Source organism: Hoplias malabaricus, chromosome 2 (genome assembly GCF_029633855.1).
Source record: "Hoplias malabaricus isolate fHopMal1 chromosome 2, fHopMal1.hap1, whole genome shotgun sequence".
NCBI lineage: Eukaryota > Metazoa > Chordata > Actinopteri > Characiformes > Erythrinidae > Hoplias > Hoplias malabaricus.
The window spans coordinates 44,162,773-44,181,377 of NC_089801.1; the positions used below are offsets into that span (position 1 = coordinate 44,162,773).

At 39.2% G+C, this 18,605-nt stretch overlaps 2 protein-coding genes across 2 annotated transcripts; one reads left to right on the forward strand and one right to left on the reverse strand.

The window, feature by feature from the left end:
* Positions 1 to 1,453: 1,453 nt before the first annotated feature.
* Positions 1,454 to 4,961, forward strand: ankrd37 (ankyrin repeat domain 37). Its single transcript, XM_066661459.1, has 4 exons — positions 1,454 to 1,577; positions 2,784 to 2,936; positions 3,315 to 3,406; positions 3,657 to 4,961. Exons 1-4 carry the CDS (start codon positions 1,554 to 1,556, stop codon positions 3,844 to 3,846), a joined length of 459 nt encoding a protein of 152 aa, XP_066517556.1. The 5' UTR covers positions 1,454 to 1,553; the 3' UTR covers positions 3,847 to 4,961.
* A 902-nt stretch (positions 4,962 to 5,863) lies between these two features.
* ufsp2 (ufm1-specific peptidase 2) lies at positions 5,864 to 18,160 on the reverse strand. The gene is made up of 12 exons (XM_066661458.1): positions 17,805 to 18,160; positions 14,415 to 14,493; positions 13,643 to 13,826; positions 12,928 to 12,988; positions 12,234 to 12,388; positions 11,687 to 11,879; positions 10,801 to 10,947; positions 9,992 to 10,156; positions 9,501 to 9,625; positions 9,049 to 9,125; positions 8,833 to 8,957; positions 5,864 to 6,001 (listed from the first exon to the last, which is right to left on the reverse strand). Exons 1-12 carry the CDS (start codon positions 17,805 to 17,807, stop codon positions 5,915 to 5,917), a joined length of 1,401 nt encoding a protein of 466 aa, XP_066517555.1. The 5' UTR covers positions 17,808 to 18,160; the 3' UTR covers positions 5,864 to 5,914.
* Positions 18,161 to 18,605: the final 445 nt, after the last annotated feature.

Here is an 18,605-nt window from a genome sequence, read left to right on the forward strand (position 1 = left end):
TCAGTGCGTTTATGCTGTTAAGCCTACACTGGAGATGCACTAAACAATTACTTTGGATAACGTGTTTGTGTTTTTGTAGTACCCAAACCCAGCCACCAGAGGGTGTGCATCCTAAATTCCAAACAGTGTGCATTTGTGCGTTATTTAAGGCAAACACTGCAGGCTAATCAGACAAACCCAAAGATACGGTTTTCCAAAATGGCTTTTCTAAGGCCTTGAATGCACTGAAACGTTGGCTAAAATGTCTTTTTAATCATGTTCCTCCTATTTTACAGTTTATTTGTCTTAGCTGAAATAGACATAGAATGCTATGAAAATTTATCATCATGATTTTCCTGGACAAAATGGTCACAGTAGTGAGGATCAACACATTCATTTTAAAATGTGCTGAAAAAAAATAGTATTGATATACAATGTGAAATAATTTCAGCAAATATTATACATTTTTTATTTTTAAAATGAATTTTATAAAAAGATGCAACAACACAATTAGCAGCACCATGTACTCATTCAAATAAATTTGAATCAAAAATAGACCTAAATGAACAATTAACAATTAAGCAGTCATTTCTTTTCTATCGCCTTCTGTAAAGCTGTGAAAGTCGTGTGAGATTAAGATAGTAATCATTGTATTAAGAGTTGAATCACAGGTAAACAGTAATTGTACTTTTATTAACCTTCATTTTTGTTGACAAAATTGAGGCCCCTTTTTAAGAAACGTTTATTTCAAACAGCTAGAGCACAAACGGAGCATGTTTTTGAATGTAACATTAACCATTTAAAGTAGAACTTATTGTTAATGTTGGTGGCAAATTATGATCAAACTCATGCTGAGGTTTAACTGTATTTATCTGCTCTATTACAGAGGAATTCAAACTAGGGGCGAGGGTGTTTTAAAGGATTTAATTTATTAACACTGGTTTAGTTATTATTATTATTATTATAAATATATAACCAGTGTCAGGTGAGAATCATGGCGTTCAGGGGCTGATGGACCACTGCATGAGGAGGAGAGACACCCTCTCAGAGCAGGACTGTGCGTTTTGGTCATAACCACTAAAGAGGAGAGACTCACATCATCCAGTGCTGCTATATTTCGTTTTATTGTGTATACTCTTAATAATACAACTGTCTACAAAACGGACACCTGTGGTTTCAAATGGGCTCTTCGCAGTGAAAGGTTTGCCTTTTTATGATGAGTTGTGTTTTATGAGTTTTTAAACAGATGTTTCTCTGCAGCAGTGTGTGCACGAACCTGTTTGAACATCGTAGGACGTGCAGTGATGGAGTGTGCGTGGTATTATTTAGGGGGGTGGGGTGGAGTGGGGTGTTTTTTTGTGTGTCTCTTCTCGTGAACGCGCGTTGCGTACGTGTGAACCCGCACAGCTCTAGCACACGCGTGAACGCGCACATATACGGCTGGAGCGCGGTCACGTGGTGCGCGCTCATAAAGGCCCCGCGTGCCGCAGTGTTCCTCTGTGGGAGAGTTTCTCTCCGAGTCTGAGGAGATTTTTCGAGTTCTTTGGTTTTTGGGAGAAAAACCTACATTAAACATGTTTCTGCTGGAGCCCGACACGGTAAGAGACTGACACTATATTTCTGAAGATGGCAATGATTTTCTCAGTTAAACAACGAGGTAAATTTTGTAGAAAATGTCAGTAAATTCGCCTCTAAATCTATAACCAGGCTGTTTGTGTTTCTCTCTCCGTTGTCATTGACTTTCGAGCAGGTTTCAGTTGAGGATGTTTAAAACAGTTAAACTGAAATATGTTGTAAAATATAACTGTGGTAAAACTTTAAACATACTTTAATATATTTAACATACACTCTCAGAACACATTGTTAAAGTAATTTAATTATAAACTCCGTATTCTTATGTTTTTATAGATACTTCTGGTCAGGAATCCTAAAGAAATACCTTTATTAATATTAAATATTATACTAAAAATATTTACTTCCATAGTTTAACAGCTTATCTACAAAGAAACCCACAAATAATAAACACTTCCAGTCAAGACCACACTGAGATATAGATCCAAATCTTGTGCTCTTCTAGAGAGGTGCTGCATATGATTTCATTCCATTTTCAGTCTGAAGAACATGAGTCAAATATGTGTTTATCTCATGAGCATCACAATCACACGTTAATCCTGTCTCTGAGAAACACTGCTTGGAAAATTGGACTCGGGACTGGAGCGAGAGTTTGTTGTTGTGGTCTGCTCGACTAATGCACAGACAAGGTTTCTTTAGGTGTGAAATGGGTGGCAGCTCGGTCAACTACAATAAGACATACATGATAATGAAACTAACTACTGAATCTTTAAGAGCATTGCATGGATGACTCAGGTGTTCAGCTGCTGACACACATCAAATACATCCTAATCTCTGACCAATAAAATGAGACACTGGAGCAGCTGTACGTGATATAATGGTAATCATGCTTAGTGCCATTGACTGGCTTACTCGTATGGGACCTGAGCTGGAGTGAAAATACTATTGATAAATGATCATTTAATGCAGATGGACAGGGCTCATTAATGAAGGTCTCTGCCAAATGCTGGTCTTGTTTCAGTGTGAGTGTGTGGGATCCCCACTTTTAATGTGTTAATGCACCAAAATTGAAAATAAAATTAAATTTCTGTGCTGATGAATTGTCATTCCAGTCCATTTTGACCACTTTGACCATTTTTATAGATCTTAAAAAATCTTATTGGTGCCTATTCAGAAGGGTTGATTTTGCAATTTACCCTTACTGCATCTGTGTTGTGGTTGTGTTTTTGCAGCTCGTATGTTCCAGTCGTCTCCTGGAGGCCGGGTCAGAAGTGAATGGAGCAGAGGACTCTTCATGTCAGACCCCAGCTCACGTGGCTGCCTGTGGTGGAGAGGCTTTTTGTTTAATGTGGCTTCTCCACAATGGAGCTGACCCCAACCAGCAGGTGACCTAAATGTCCAGCTCAAAATACTGGTCTCTGGTCCTGCTCTCTGCCACTAGTGCAATTATAGCTAAAGCAGGTGTCTTTTAATATAGGATATGTCACTTGGTGTTCTTCTCCTGATGTGTTGAGCTGTCCAGTGACATTGTGACTCAAGATATAAATAAACAGATAAATCTTTTTTTTTAAAGTGTGTGTGGCTTTAAACAGAAAAGGCGGAGGCACTCAGGGTTTATATAGCCCATGTAGCGCTGATATAAACATTCCTTTTGAATGATGTTTATTCAGCCAATCAGCAGCCTGGATTATGTAAGGTGCACTGAGTTACTTGTCGGTTTCGGGATTGTTTACACACATTAAGCAACTGTGTTCTTGTTTCAGGATGTCTTTGGGGAAACCCCAGTTCACAAAGCAGCCAGAGCAGGAAGTGTGGAGTGCATCAGTGTTCTCATGGCCAGCGACGCACAACTGGAGTAGGTCTTGTTTTCCATGTATTGAATTTTCTTAAAGGGGAGATTAATAATTTTCATATGCAAGAATCAGGGTTTAAAAAACATTATTAGTATTACATAATATAATCATAATACTTTATAAATGTTAACAGGAGTTACATATTCTGCTCTTAATTTTTAAATGTTTGTGTATCACAGTATATTGATGCATTATCATAAATTATGAAAATACCCAAGTATCACTGTTTTTGTATTATTTCTTTCCCCTCAGCATCCGTAACTCTGAGGGTTTGACTGCGGAGGAGGTGGCCAGGTCAGCAGGTCACAATCACTGCGGCAGGCTTTTACAAACACTCAGAAACAACAGCCAGATATTTGGTTCCACGGCTCAGGAGCGCAAACGTTCGCGAGACCCCACAAGTCTGGACTCGGTTTATGGGAAGAAAGCCAAGGACTGGTGATGGCAGAGGGGTCAAAGGAACTTGAAGTTCACAGCGTTGGAGCCCTTTTGTGTCAGTCCCTTATTTACAAGTTAAAGGAAGGGACCGCAAACATGCTGGGAATTGTTGAATTGTTTAACAGTCCCTTTTAAGGGCAAGATGGTGGTCTACAGGATCCATCTGAGGAGCTTCTGAACATGTTCAAGTGGGTCTGGTCACTGTTATACCCTCACAGTTATAACTGCATTACAGAAAAGGGCAATTACAAATTTAGGAGTCTTGCCTAAGGCATCCTATTGGTGCAGCATTGTGTTTGTGCCTGAGCAGGGTCTCAAATCCTAGTCTGCCATTTGGCTATCACTAGTTTAGGCAGAGATCCAGAGCTGCTGCTACACAAATACAAGAACAAAGAGGAGTGTGAGGGTATGATAACCAGTTTAACGCAACCTTCTGAAGCTGCTGTACATGAGGCACATTTCCACCAAAAGAACTCCATACCTGATTCTTGAAACCTTCTTCTGGCTCTTTCCAGTGAACCGGCCCACGTTTCTACAAGTTTAGAGGGGAGCCATGAATAAGTCATCAGCAGGAGGCATTGCTGTGGCTGAATACAACGCCAGGGCCAGAGACCAACTGTCAGAGTCAAGACAGGGTCATTGTTTAATTTGGAGTCAGATCAGAATGAGATGTAATGCGTGTGTAAATGTTGCAGAGTTCCAAGTCATCCTGCTGAGCTTGTGAACAGTGGAGAAACGTAACCAAACGTGCATGGTGTCCTGCCAAAGCGCTATGAGTGTCTCAAGACATGGTTTAGCTTCACACTGTATTTCAGAGCCTTGTGTCCAGTTATTTCAATTGTAATCACTTTGTGCCTCATGCAGACTCCACTAATACTTCAGCCTTTACCACAGATGTCACAGCAGGTTCAGTTACACTCTTGAAAGCAATGCTAGGTATGATTTGGTATTTCTGCTCCTGGACTCTCCCTAGTCTTGAGGAATGTATGTAATTCACGTTTACAGCACTGTCGTGAAATCAATTACGAGTGGGAGACCGAGGGGATAACCTACCCTCCTCCCAAAGCAACATAGTGTAGTTTCTGCAGTGCTGAGCCTGAAGTAGCAACAACAGAGGCTCTCTTCTCCCTATTACAGGTCAGTGGAGCATCACAATGATTTTGAAGTTATAAATTTTAGGTAAAACATTATCAGGGATTGTTCTGAGAGGCCAAACACTGGCACTTTCAGACTTCAGAGACTGGGTAAACAATCATTTCTGGTTAAACACAGAATCATATACAAGGTTTAGGGTGACCCTGGTCCAATGACATGCTTGCTTGAGTTTCTGAATGAAGACAAGTCAGTATGCCAAATGAGGGCTGTACAGCAGAGTACGGTGCTCAATCCCACACCTCTGGGATGAACTGCAGTAGTGTTTCTGGTCCAAAATTTATCCCCTAATTGTTAGCACATGACTATAATGTCCTAGATGCTGTTGTGAACCTTGTGACCACTTCTTTTAGCTCAGGAAATCCACAGGACATAATCTGACCCGAGGGTGATCCACCCCAGAACTGCGTGCTGCATACAATCCAGACCATTTTATATGTTTTAATATGCACTATTTCAGTGTTGACAACTCCAGTGCAGTTTTGTTTACAGAAGAGAGGAACATATAATTTTTGATGGATAATCAAGTCATGTTTTGAAGTTCTGCATGTAGAGCTTTCACTGCATAACTGGATGGGTTTTTTGGTGGGAGTCTTAAGGTTGGAGTAGCACAGGCAAAATACATTTGTTGCAAATGCAATATAACTTGCACAATATCAAAAAGACAAATATTGCCATTACAAGAAGACAGATGTATTGTCCAGCTCTAATCTGAACTCCCATATATAGCTTTGTTGTAAACACCACACAATGTCTTTGTATGTGATGTTCTTGTATGTAATGTTCAATAATGTCTGCTTGAAAGTCCCGGTTTACAATCTGGGGGTCCGCTGCTAATGTGCTGTTGTCCTGGAATAAAGTTGTCTTTAATATTCAGCCACGTTTTCTCCAGTTTGTTAGAGACACAATGGTTGAGATGCTCAGATGGTTTTTGGGATCTGAGGAAGACAGAGGTTATAGTAGGCATACTGATCCCAGAATTCAGGCCCTTTCCACCCACACCAGCCCTGGGGGAAAGAAGAGGAATATATGATTTTACAGTTAAAATGATTTAATTACTAGTTTAAACAACTTAGTACCACTAGTATATCTTAACTTCTTTTTATTAACAGGCCTTAAATAGACATTCTTTTGGTAGTGTTTATTAAACTTCTTTTAGTAATATTTATTTGCCTTGGCTTAGGAAGAGTTTTTAGCGTATGGTATTAATATTTATTAGCCTTTAGTTAAAGGAGCAATCTGTAATACTGACGCCAAGAGTTACTAGAGCGGAACTAGAATAGTTTCAAAACAGTGAATTGAGCTGTCTGCCTCCTCCTCTTCCCCAGCCTTGAAGCTCGACCAGATTGCCAGTTTGAGGAAAACTGAACAAACAACCAAGAGAAAAGTTTAAGAACTATCGACCATAATATCTAAGAAGAAAGTGCAATGGTCAACATATTTACACTGAAATGTTCATTGTCTCACTAAAACATCTACCTACGCAAGAAAAATGAATGAGTGGCTGCCATTTCCCTGCATTTACAAGCTTTTACTATCCAAACCAACCTTAAATATTTCATCTAGACAAGGCTGGTGTTACTTAGGCTGACCAGACATCCTCTTTTACTCGGACATTTCCTCTTTTTTAGACTTAAAAAAATGTCCAGGCGGAATTTCACAAACGTCCGGGATTTTGTTTTTCTAGAGTTTACATAGAACTTCGAGAAGCGTTTCGTTCACAAACTAGTCCCGCCCTCCCCTACTCCGATTGGTTCGCTTGAGTGAGAAGGGGGCGTGGTGAAGTAGCCTAAAATCTTCTGATTGGACGGTCTGACTGTAGATCTACCGTTATTGGTCGATAACCTTCTCTGTAAACATTTAATTGGTTAGTCTGCACGTCAGTAGTCCTTGTTTACGTCAGGCAAAGCTCATGTACTTACCCTCATCTCGAGCAGCTATGCCGAAATGTAAATGTAAGTTCTCGGATGAATTAAAAAATAAATTCCCATGTGTAAAGGACCTAAAAGCACACCTGGGTTCAGCTAAGCATACAACGGCAGTGAGGGGTGAGAGCTCATCGACCTAACAAGGAAATGTTAATATTTGCTGTTACTACCAAGCTTGATTTCTCTGTTCCACCTTAAATAGGTTAATATGCAAGGCTTTTCAAACACAATTCTTGCTCCTTAATTTGTTTAAAACACACACACACACACACATGAATCTGCATCAATTTCTTTAAAACAAACAATGGTATTTACACCTTTCAATCATGTTGTTATTCACCTTCGTATAAAACATACCATATAAAACACAGTAGTGGCCCCTTTCAAACGTTTTTTTTTCCACTATGCCTCACTTTCTTTCAAACGCCACTATGCCTCACTTTTCCTATGGCTTTTACTCCTTTTAATCTGTACATAGGTGTCTGTACGATATATATTTTTCAGAAATGAGTTGTTATCTGTTATTAAATTTCATGTAGTCATGTAGGGTTGCTACATCTTAATACTACTACTCCTTTAATAATATTTATTAGTTTTGAGTTAGTTAGATTAATATTAATTAATTGCTTATTTATTTACTGCTTATCCAATTCAGGGTTGCGGTGAGTCCAGAGCCTACCCTGGAAGGCTACCTGAGAACACACCCTGGAAATCGGTGCCAGTCCTCAGGGTGACACACATTCACTCACACCTATGGACACTTTTTGAGTCGCCAATCCAACTACCAATGTGTGTTTTTGGACCAGGGGAGGAAACTAGAGCACTTGGAGGAAATCCATGCGGAGAACACACAAAACTCCTCACAGAGTCACCCGAAACAGGGCTGCGCCACTGCGCTGCCCCTAAATTAATATCAATATTAAATTAATATTCCTAAATTTAAGCCCTTTAAAATAATTAGACTTTAATTAACAACAATATTTGATCAAAGGTTAGCAGTAAATGAACCTTAGATAAGAAACGTTAAGATAATAAGCTAGGTCATACTGAAAGCTAAACTTAAAATTTAGCAATAAAGTTGTTGGTAAGTTTAGCATTTTTAGTAGCTGCTATTAGCTACCATTAAGTTGAGCTAATGTTAAGTTTAGCTTTAAATTAGTAGTAATTTTAGTCATGTACATAAATCTTAATTTGATTTTAACATTAATCAAATAAGACTTATTTATTATTCAGTAATTACATGTTTATGCTTACTGTTCAACTGATAAGAAAACTGTTTGTTAGTGTGAGGAACTCAAGTGTGCATCAACTAGGGTTTAAAGAGCTTTATCGCTTTTTGTATATTTATGTGTGTGTGTGTGTGTGTGTGTGTGTGTGTGTGTGTGCGTGCGTGTGCGTGTGTACGTGCAAGTGCGTGTGAGCCCTGGCACAACGAGTTTGATGTAAGAGTTAAACAGTGTCACTGGAGTTCATGCCATTTCCTGTTGGTGGAGCAACTGCATTGTTTCTCTCAGGTTCTTGTGGTACTGCACACTGACACATTCACAGTGCCAGATAAATGAAAAAGAAAGAAAAGAATCACTATGGTATCAATGCTACTCCAGTGTCTGTTACAGTGTGTTTATGCATCTTTAGGATATAAACCCATAGTGGCCTGGAGGTCTCAGACCCTCTGTAGTTAACTTACGTTAAACATGGGCACTGCCATGAGGGGGACCCGCTCTATGGAGCTGGAACTGGTTCATTCAGGGATTACTATGTGAACACTAAAAATTCACATTCAGAAATATTGTGGACTATGTGTTAGTGGTAAACAATGACCTGAATTTCACTCGTGCTAAGCTAGTTAGTATGAATTAGCATTTCTAACATGTTCGCTACTGCCTGGTCAGTGCTAAGGTCAGTTTTACCTTGTCCGTGATGGTCTGGAGGTCCTCTCCACCAGTGTAATGAGGGTCAAGTATGAGAAAGCGGATCTCTCCACTGGACTCACTCCAGGCCACACCAAGGATGGTGTGTGCCAGTACGCCCCCTCCTGGTGGGTAGGCAGAATAATGGTCACATTTGCAAGATATTTTCTAGATTTTACAGCTCTGACTGGCTTAACTGGAAGTATTAGGACTTACCGATCATCACAGGTGTCCCCACAGTCTCAAAGTGATTTGCCAGTTCTCTGCCCTTGGACGCCAGCTCAGAACCCTGACTATAACACAACAGACATTTCAACTAGGAAATCAGTTCTTAAGTCCACTTATGTACCCCAGCTGGTTTCCTATCCACCTCCAAGTTACATGGTGCAGTTTCTGCACTGCTGAACCCAGAGTAGCAACAAGACAGACTATTCTACCTTGTACAGCTCAGTGAGGCACCACAATCATTTTTAAGCTGGAGTTTTAAGGTAAATATACTACATAATGTTCCTGTATGTATTTGCTACACCTCAGTTTAACATCACCAACAAGAACATTTGACCAGCAGGTAGACAAGTCTGCATAATGTAAGCATGTAAACAGGTTTAGGTTCCCCTCATATATCCCTGATAGACACACACACACACACACACACACACAGATTGTACCTGACAAAGAGGATTTTGGAGGTGACATCCAGCAGCTGACTGAGGACGACCTGAACCTCTATGGAGCCAATCCACTGCCTAGAGCCCACAAACGGGGGCTCCTTGTCCCCCACATCCACCAGAGCCTGCAAAACAACATACGCCAGTAACCACAGATGATGTGTTCATGAAGGATACAAGCAATGCATCTCCAATACTGTATTATTACAGTTTATCTCCTGCAGTAACATCTTCCACTCTAGGTATTCTAGGTAAGCTTTACGTTAGATGCTGGCAAATTTCTGACGATCAGGCAATTTCAGTTCATCCCAGATATACTCCAACACACCAGGTAACACAGTTCCACTGCTCCACAGCCCAAGTCATTGGGGATTTATACCCCTACTGAGATAGGTGGACATGTGTGGAGACCTTAAACGTGTGTGGCTTCATCATTTTCTGTGGAGATTATCCAAGTGTGTGTGTGTGTGTGTGTGTGTGTGTGTGTGTACCTGTTGTATCTCTCTGTGTGTGGGCACTGCTCTCTCAGTGTAACCCTGTTGCTGAAACCAGGAGCAGATTGTCTGAAGTGAGCGATAGGCACAGCCCCAGCCATTATCGTCCACCCGATCTTGCATATAGTGGTAGTAACTGTACATACCCCTCACAACATATAGCTGCAAAGATAGAGAGAGACAGAGACAGAGAGAGAGAGAAATGTAAACATAAGGATCTTTTAATATTCATAAGGTCTCTCCCAAAAACCAAGTGAGCTCCCTAAGAAGGCACTGACTACACAGATGCTGTTTATGTAGGCAGCGTCCTAACGGTCGTCTGTCTCCATGAGGCAGGATAGGCAGATTATCGAGACGCTCTAGTTAAAGAGCATTTGTTAAAGAGCTTATTCAAGCCCCCTCCATGCATCCTGTGTTTATTTGCCTCAGCAGCAAATGTCGCCTCATAATTTCAGTACAATGAATTCTAATCTTCCTGTTTTTATCACCATTTTAAATTATTTCTGCTATGGGATATGAGCAAAACAGATGGGAGTTGTGCTTGCATTGCACCATGGGATTGTCTTCGCAGCTAAGGAACGGTTTGATGCTGCCTTAAAATTCTGGCAGATTAAAGTATGTCAGTAGGTAGCATAATGAGGTATCTAAGAATTGGGACAGCCTACATATCGAGAGTGTGCACACAAAGCCATAAAATGTAGACAGCTCACTAGGTTTGAGGCCGGACCTATACTATTTGTACAACGGCTTTTACAGGATTTCATTCTGAAGTTTGTGTGTGTGTGTGTGTGTGTGTGTGGCATCACCTTGGCGTCCTCCACATTGGGTGCTGTCAGGGATGTGTGTGGATTGCGGAGGTAACCGTCTTTATACACTTCGTCTGGGAAGTGGAATACATTTGCCCTCCGGAACCACGGCCTGTCGCTGGGCAACCCGTACTTCCTGTGCAGCTCCTAATGACAAGAGAGCATTCATTAATGAGGGTATTAATCAATCTTTCATTCACCCATTCATTTCTTTGTTGTGGGTCAACATCAAACCTAGAATCATAGGGAGCAGGCAACAATATGTGTTGGACAGAGCATTACACACCCAGTTATTTTATCACACACCTGTAAACACTTACATAACTACTCAGCATGTGTGTCTGGATTGGGGAGGGATCCAGAGCATCTGGAGGAAACCCACGCAGACACAGGAAGAATACACCACACTCCTTATAATCTCTTTATGACCCGTATTATATAAACAATCTCTTTTCTGATTGGCTGACCGATATAATATTACATGTATATATCACATGTTTGGCTCTTGCACAGGGTCTCCTATTGGTGCAGTGGAGGGGTGGTTGTCTGGATGGGAACTGAACCCCATTTTCTAAGTTAAAGGCATGTTTTACCAATTACACTGGCCAACCACTGAGACTGAGTGTATGTGTTTGTTTTAGAAATATGTCCCATTTACTGTATTGTGAGGACATTTTGGTGGTCCTCATTTCTGATTAAGGTTTTATTTATTTATTTATTTATTTAAAACAAAACCTGGCACTTAGAAGGTGAAATTTTTAAAATTGGAATTATTTATGTTTGTTTACTGAGATTAGGGTTACCTGTTATTATTTCTATAGTAATAATTTTTTCTATTCTCACAGGTATAGCAAAACACACAGGTGTTTGTGTGTGTGCACGTTACCTCTCTCACACTCAGCAGCTGACTGTCCTGTACACCAGCCGGGTAAATAACAGTGACCAGTGCAATGGTCTCTGGAAGTTGAAAGTGGAAAGGCTGTGGTACCAACAAAGAAGACCCTTTTCTGTACTTCTGCACCACCTCCTCCATCTCTGACAGCTGTTTGCACAGCACCGCCACCAGGCCTGAACACACACTGCAGGAAACAGCAGAACACCATTTTTTTTAACCAGCAATAAGCAGCAAACAATATTTACAGTTTTCATTATAACCAGTTAATAAAGCACAAACTGCTGTGTTGTTCCATAAATATACTCCACAGAGAGGGTCACCCACATGGGGGCAGCCATGTAAAAAACTCTGACTCATCCAGGCCACTAGTTCAACTCCACTGGAGAAAACGATGGAGTGCTCATGTCCCAAATCCACTCAAGCTCAAAAAAGTCATTTTTTGTTATTGTCCCTTTAAAACAAGATTATATATAAAAGATATATGTAAATGAACTCTATGTTTAAATGCTATGACTGGTTTTCCAAAGAGTGCACTTACAAGGCGAGGGTGTCTTGTCCTGTCACTGTGAATACACAGTCCACACAGAGGGGCATCTGCACGTTGTGTAGCTGTTGTGTTACTTTACAGAGACTAAGGGCTCCAATGTCCTCAGACTCTGTGACCTCTGTCAACAACTTCATATTCACCACTGGCTGCAGAGAGCGACAGAGCGAGAGAGAGAGAGATAAAGAGAGAGAGTTACAGCAAAACTTTGTATGATTTTGTTTTTTGCTCCTGGGTTCCCCCAACAATTGCAATTGTGTGTAATTAATTTTTATCCTGAAGTGAAAGGTGGAGGGGGAGTGGTGGATCTGGACCTTACCAAGAATCATTGGCTGCAGATAAGATACACACTCTGGACAGACCACCAGACCACATCACAGGGTATCAAACACTCACCAAGTCATTCATAAACACAGACTCATGGACAATTCCACACACTCAACCAGATAAACACTATTCTGATTAGAGATGTCAATCAACAGAGAAAAAAAAAATTAATTGCACAATTTGCTGCAATTAAGTATGATTTTTTTTAGCTTTTATTAATGGACTGTTAAATGTAAAATACAAATGGCAAATCTGGCAATTTAACATGTTAAATGTCAATTAAAAAAATAACATGTAAAATTCCTTTGTGTGTCATCACGTTCATATTGACAGCACCAATTCTGATTAATGCTCTACTCACAGGACCAGCATTTTTTCTGTCTTTCTTTTTTGAAGACTTCTTGCTCCCTCCATCTTCCATGCTGTGAAATATGAAACGATGGTTTAGCAACATCAGCTAAATTCTCCAACACTTTCCCTCTCTAAAATGTTTTTTTTTTTTAAAAAAAAAAAAAGCCCAGTCATCTGACTTAGTTGCAAATTGTTACTCCAGCTGTTTTATGAGTAACGCTTATTTTTTAAGGGTTTTTATTGTCCCTGTCAACTTTTTTGAGATGCATTGCTGCTATCAAGTTCTAAATGACTTAATATTTTCATGACATGGTAAACTTTCAACATCTGATACGTGTTCTACTAATGTTTTACCTTTAACAAAATATGGGTCTCTGTGTTTTGCAGATCACTGAATTCTGTAATTATTTACAGAATCTATTTATATTTTACATAGCAACCTTTTTGGAATTAGGGTTGTATCAACATTATGCCCATGTTTTTGCCTTATTTTCACCCAGTCACTATTACTCTCCAGAAATAATAACCTATGTCTGATATTATGCATTAGAGGGAATAAATAAGGGGGAAAAAATTCATGTGTGAACCCGGAGCCCACCAACACACACAACAAAACAAAACCACCCAGTTGTGTGTGTTGTCTAAGTCAGAAAACATAGGATAAAATAAGTAATTCTGATTCAAACTTGAAAAATACGTGTGTGTAAATAGGTGTCTGAGCTTACTCCAGATGCTGAAGGACATCTCTGCATGCCGTCGTGGAGGTCAGATTCTCTGCTGTTGTTTGTAAACCCTTGTTGGGCCACAGTAACACAGCACTGTTACAGATGGAGAAAACAAGACCCTCAGATGACACTCGAGAGTGGAGGGTTCGGAAGCACTTGGAGATGGTGTCCTCTATCAGTGACTCTAAAACAAACAAGAAAGAAGTCAAACACACACTGATCAAAGAGCAAAGCACTGAATAGCATCCCCTTGTGGAGCTGTTTCTAAATATGACTGAGTATGTATGAGTGAGATAAAAGCCAGCTGTACTGCGTAAACACAGATAGTAATTGATTAGTTATATTATTAATAAGTAGTCTTATATGCAGTTAGTATTAGTTAAAGCAGGGGTGCCCAACTCCAGTCTTGGAGGAGGGCCGGTATCCAGCAACATACACTAGGTAGTATGTTTATCTTTAAATTCTAGCTTTTAAACCTTTGTGAAGTTTCACTGAGCTGAAATAGAGAGCATATGTTGTTGCTAGTCTGGGTTCAGCAGTGCAGAAACTGCAGTATGTAAACATAAGAGGTGGTTTGCAAACCACCCATATAGGGCAGTATTGGCAGAGCTGAGCCCAGACTAGCAACAACAGAACAGATCCATTCTCCCTATTATAGGTCTGTGAATCATCACAATGATTGGAATATTTATAATAAAATACTAGCTACGTAGTGTTGATTTACTTATCTAATAACAGCATAAGCATAGTCATACAGTATATAAGCAGTTACCATTGGAGGTGTGAAGTTGGCAGGAAAATTCCAGCACACCTTTCAATCGAAAAATAATGGAGTGGTTATCTGTGAGAACCTGTTAGAAATAAGATAAAAGGGTTTACACTAGACATTTATACATTGCTGTGAGCATTTGATGTGCATTAGTGAGGCAAGGTTAAGATGGTTTAGGTGATGGGTTCTGGATCATGTACATAATCATGAATCTTCATAAATGTACTGCATGGAGCGCCAACATGCCATGGAACGCAGTTCCACTGCCCAATTCTGACTGTGGTTAAGCCAGCCGCCGTTTGAGAAAACACGATTAAACTAGCCGCACGTCAGATTTTAGTGCGCGAAGACCTGAGCTTATGCCCTTCATTTTAAAGCAAAAGTAACGGCATTTAACCGGTTTATATATTGGTCATTTCTAGTAAGCAATCCATACAATCAACAGATATCAGTTCAGGGTCTACACTACCTATCTATAAAGTATGAGATGATTTTACTGTATAGTTTTTATGTAAATGACATTCAAAACCCCCATAATTGTCCATTGTTTTTTTTTACCATGAGTCAGGTTCACTGCTTTATAATATGGTTATTTCTAATAAGTAGTCCATACAACCAACAGATATCAGTTTTGTGTGTACTACACTATGTACCTATGAAATATGAAGTGATTTTACTGTATAGTTTTTGAGTAAATGATATTCAAAATCCCTATAATTGTCTATTTTTGTTTTTAATGTTAACTCAAGTTCAATGTTTTATAATATGGTCATTTCTAATAAGTAGTCCACACAACCAACATATATCAATTCTGTGTTTACTATACTATGTGTCTATGAAATATGAAGTGATTTTACTGTATACTTTTTGAGTAAATTACATTCAAATTCACAATAATTGTCCAATATTTTTTTTTTACCTGAGTCAAGTTTACTGCTTTAGAATAGGGTTATTTCTAATATGTAGTCCACACAACCAACAGATATCAGTTTAGAGTGTAAAACACTATGTACCTATTAAATATGAAGTGATTTTACTGTATAGTTTTTGAGTAAATGACATTCAAAAGTCCCATAATATGGTCAATTCTAATAAGTAGTCCATAAAACCAATGGATATCCGTTCAGGATTTACTATACTATGTATCTATGAAATATGAAGTGATTTTACTGTATAGTTTGTATGTAAATGACATTCAAAGTCCCCATAATTGTCCATTGTTTTTTACCATGAGTCAAGTTCACTGCTTTATAATATGGTTATTTTTAATAAGTAGTCCATACAATCAACAGATATCAGTTTTGTGTGTACTACACTATGCATCTATGAAATATGAAGTGATTTTACAGTATAGTTTTTATGTAAATGACATTCAAAATCCCTATAATTGTCTATTTTTGTTTTTAATGTTAACTCAAGTTCAATGTTTTATAATATGGTCATTTCTAATAAGTAGTCCACACAACCAACATATATCAATTCTGTGTTTACTATACTATGTGTCTATGAAATATGAAGTGATTTTACTGTATACTTTTTGAGTAAATTACATTCAAATTCACAATAATTGTCCAATATTTTTTTTTTTACCTGAGTCAAGTTTACTGCTTTAGAATAGGGCTATTTCTAATATGTAGTCCACACAACCAACATATATCAATTCAGGGTGTACCACACTATGTACCTATAAAATATGCAGTGATTTAACTGTATACTTTTTGAGTAAATGACTTTCAAAATCACAATAATTCTCCATTGTTTTTAATGATGACTCGTTTACTGCTTTATAAAATGATCATTTCTAATAAGTAGTCCACACAAACAACAGATATCAGTTCAGAGTGTACCACACTATGTATCTATAAAATATGAAGTGATTTTACTGTATAGTTTTTGAGGAAATGACTTTCAAAATTCCCATAATTGTCCATTGTTTTTTAACACGAGTCAAGTCCACTGCTTTATATCATCATTAAAAACGATGGAGAATTATTGTGATTTTGAATGTCATTCACTCAAAAACTATACAGTAAAATCACTTCATATTTCATAGGTACAGAGTGTGGTACACTCTGAACTGATATATGTTGGTTGTGTGGACTACTTATTAGAAATGATCATTTTATAAAGCAGTAAACGAGTCATCATTAAAAACAATGGAGATTAATTGTGATTTTGAATGTCATTTACTCAAAAAGTATACAGTTAAATCACTTCATATTTTAAAGGGACATAGTATGGCAAACACAGAACTGATATCTGTTGATTGTATGGACTACTTATTAGAAATGACCATATTATAAAGCAGTGAACGTGACTCATGTTAAAAAACAATGGACAATTATGGGGACTTTGAATGTCATGTACATACAAACTATAAAGTAAAATCACTTCATATTTTATAGGTACATAGTAGGGCAAACACTGAATTGATATATATATTGGTTGTGTGGAGCGGCACGGTGGCGCAGCAGTCACACAGCTCCAGGGGCCTGGAGGTTGTGGGTTCGATTCCCGCTCCGGGTGACTGTATGTGAGGAGTTGGTGTGTTCTCCCCGTGTCCGCGTGGGTTTCCTCCGGGTGCTCCGGTTTCCTCCCACAGTCCAAAAACACACGTTGCAGGTGGATTGGCGACTCGAAAGTGTCCGTAGGTGTGAGTGTGTGAGTGAATGTGTGTGTGTCTGTGTTGCCCTGTGAAGGACTGGCGTCCCCTCCGGGGTGTATTCCTGCCCTGCGCCCAATGATTCTGGCTCTGGACCCACCGCGACCCTGAACTGGATAAGCGGTTACAGATAATGGATGGATGGATGGTTGTGTGGACTACTTATTCAAAATAACCATTTTATAAAGCAGTAAACTTGAGTTAACATTAAAAACAATGGACAATTATAGGGATTTTGAATGTCATTTACATAAAAAACTATACAGTAAAATCACTTCAAACTTCATAGATAGATAGTGTAGTAAACCCTGAACTGATATCTGTTGATTGTATGGATTGCTTACTAGAAATGACCAATATATAAACCGGTTAAATGCTGTTACTTTCTTTAAAATGAAGGGCATAAGCTCAGGTCTTAACGCGCATTGAGTATTACCGGTTTGTCACTAGTATACGCGCAATAAAATCTGACGTGCGGCTAGTTTAAACGTGTTTTCTCAAACGGCGGCTGGCTTAACCGCAGTCAATTCTGGTGAGCTTACGCTCATGTGCCGCTGCTCCTGAGTACAACCTGTGTGTGTACCTTTTAACGTTAAGTTACATATGCCCAAACTAGTGTAAACATCCGTAAACTCCTTCGTTGTCAGGCTGTGGACTACATAAACTCCATTAACCACACAATACAATCATAACGTGTTTATAATGGTGTCTCTAAATAGAGCTTTACTCACCATTCTGAAGATTAAACCCCACAACCGTTAACGGCTGCAACTGACTCCCGGCTGCTGATAAGGAGTCGACCTCCAAAGAATCAGTTTATCAATTCCAAAGCGTTTGGAGAGAGTCGATTTTTAACAAGCGAGTGGAACCATTGGAGTCCACTCAGTACTAGTTTGGAAGCGTTTTCTGCAACCCCTGTTATTAAACTTGAAGAGGCTGCACTGGGCTTCGCTTACACATTTGTATTGTTTATAATCATGAACCATATTTAGTATTCTCAGTTCAAAACTGTTATATCCTGACTATTTCCAAGAATCGTTACTGCCGGCTCTTGCCATAGGAGTCGATATTCAAAGTCGACTCCTCTCTCATCACAACACGTCACGCTTCTGAGCATAATGGACACAGCGGAGCAGGGCGCCCCCTGCTTGACTGGAGAACAGGTATAAATACAAGCACGTCCTACAGACAACAGGTTTAACTGCAGGTTTCGAGGCTAATGGAAAGCACAATGGAAACAAATAAAATACACCATTAAATATGACCTGTTCAACAAGTTTAGGCACATTTATTACACAGCATTTCATTTCTGCGTTCAAACGACACCCACAAGAAATCATGCATTAAAACAATTTAAGATTTGGTATTTTTGCTCCCCCTACAGTTGAAGATTGTACTTCACATTTACAGCGCAGTTCTAGAATCGAGAAGAGGGGTAAGGGAGTGCGGGGTGGTTTCCTACCCTCCTTCAAACTTTACATAAAGCAGTTTTTGCAGTGAAAAGTCCAGCGCAGCTGGTGGTGTCTCTGCCA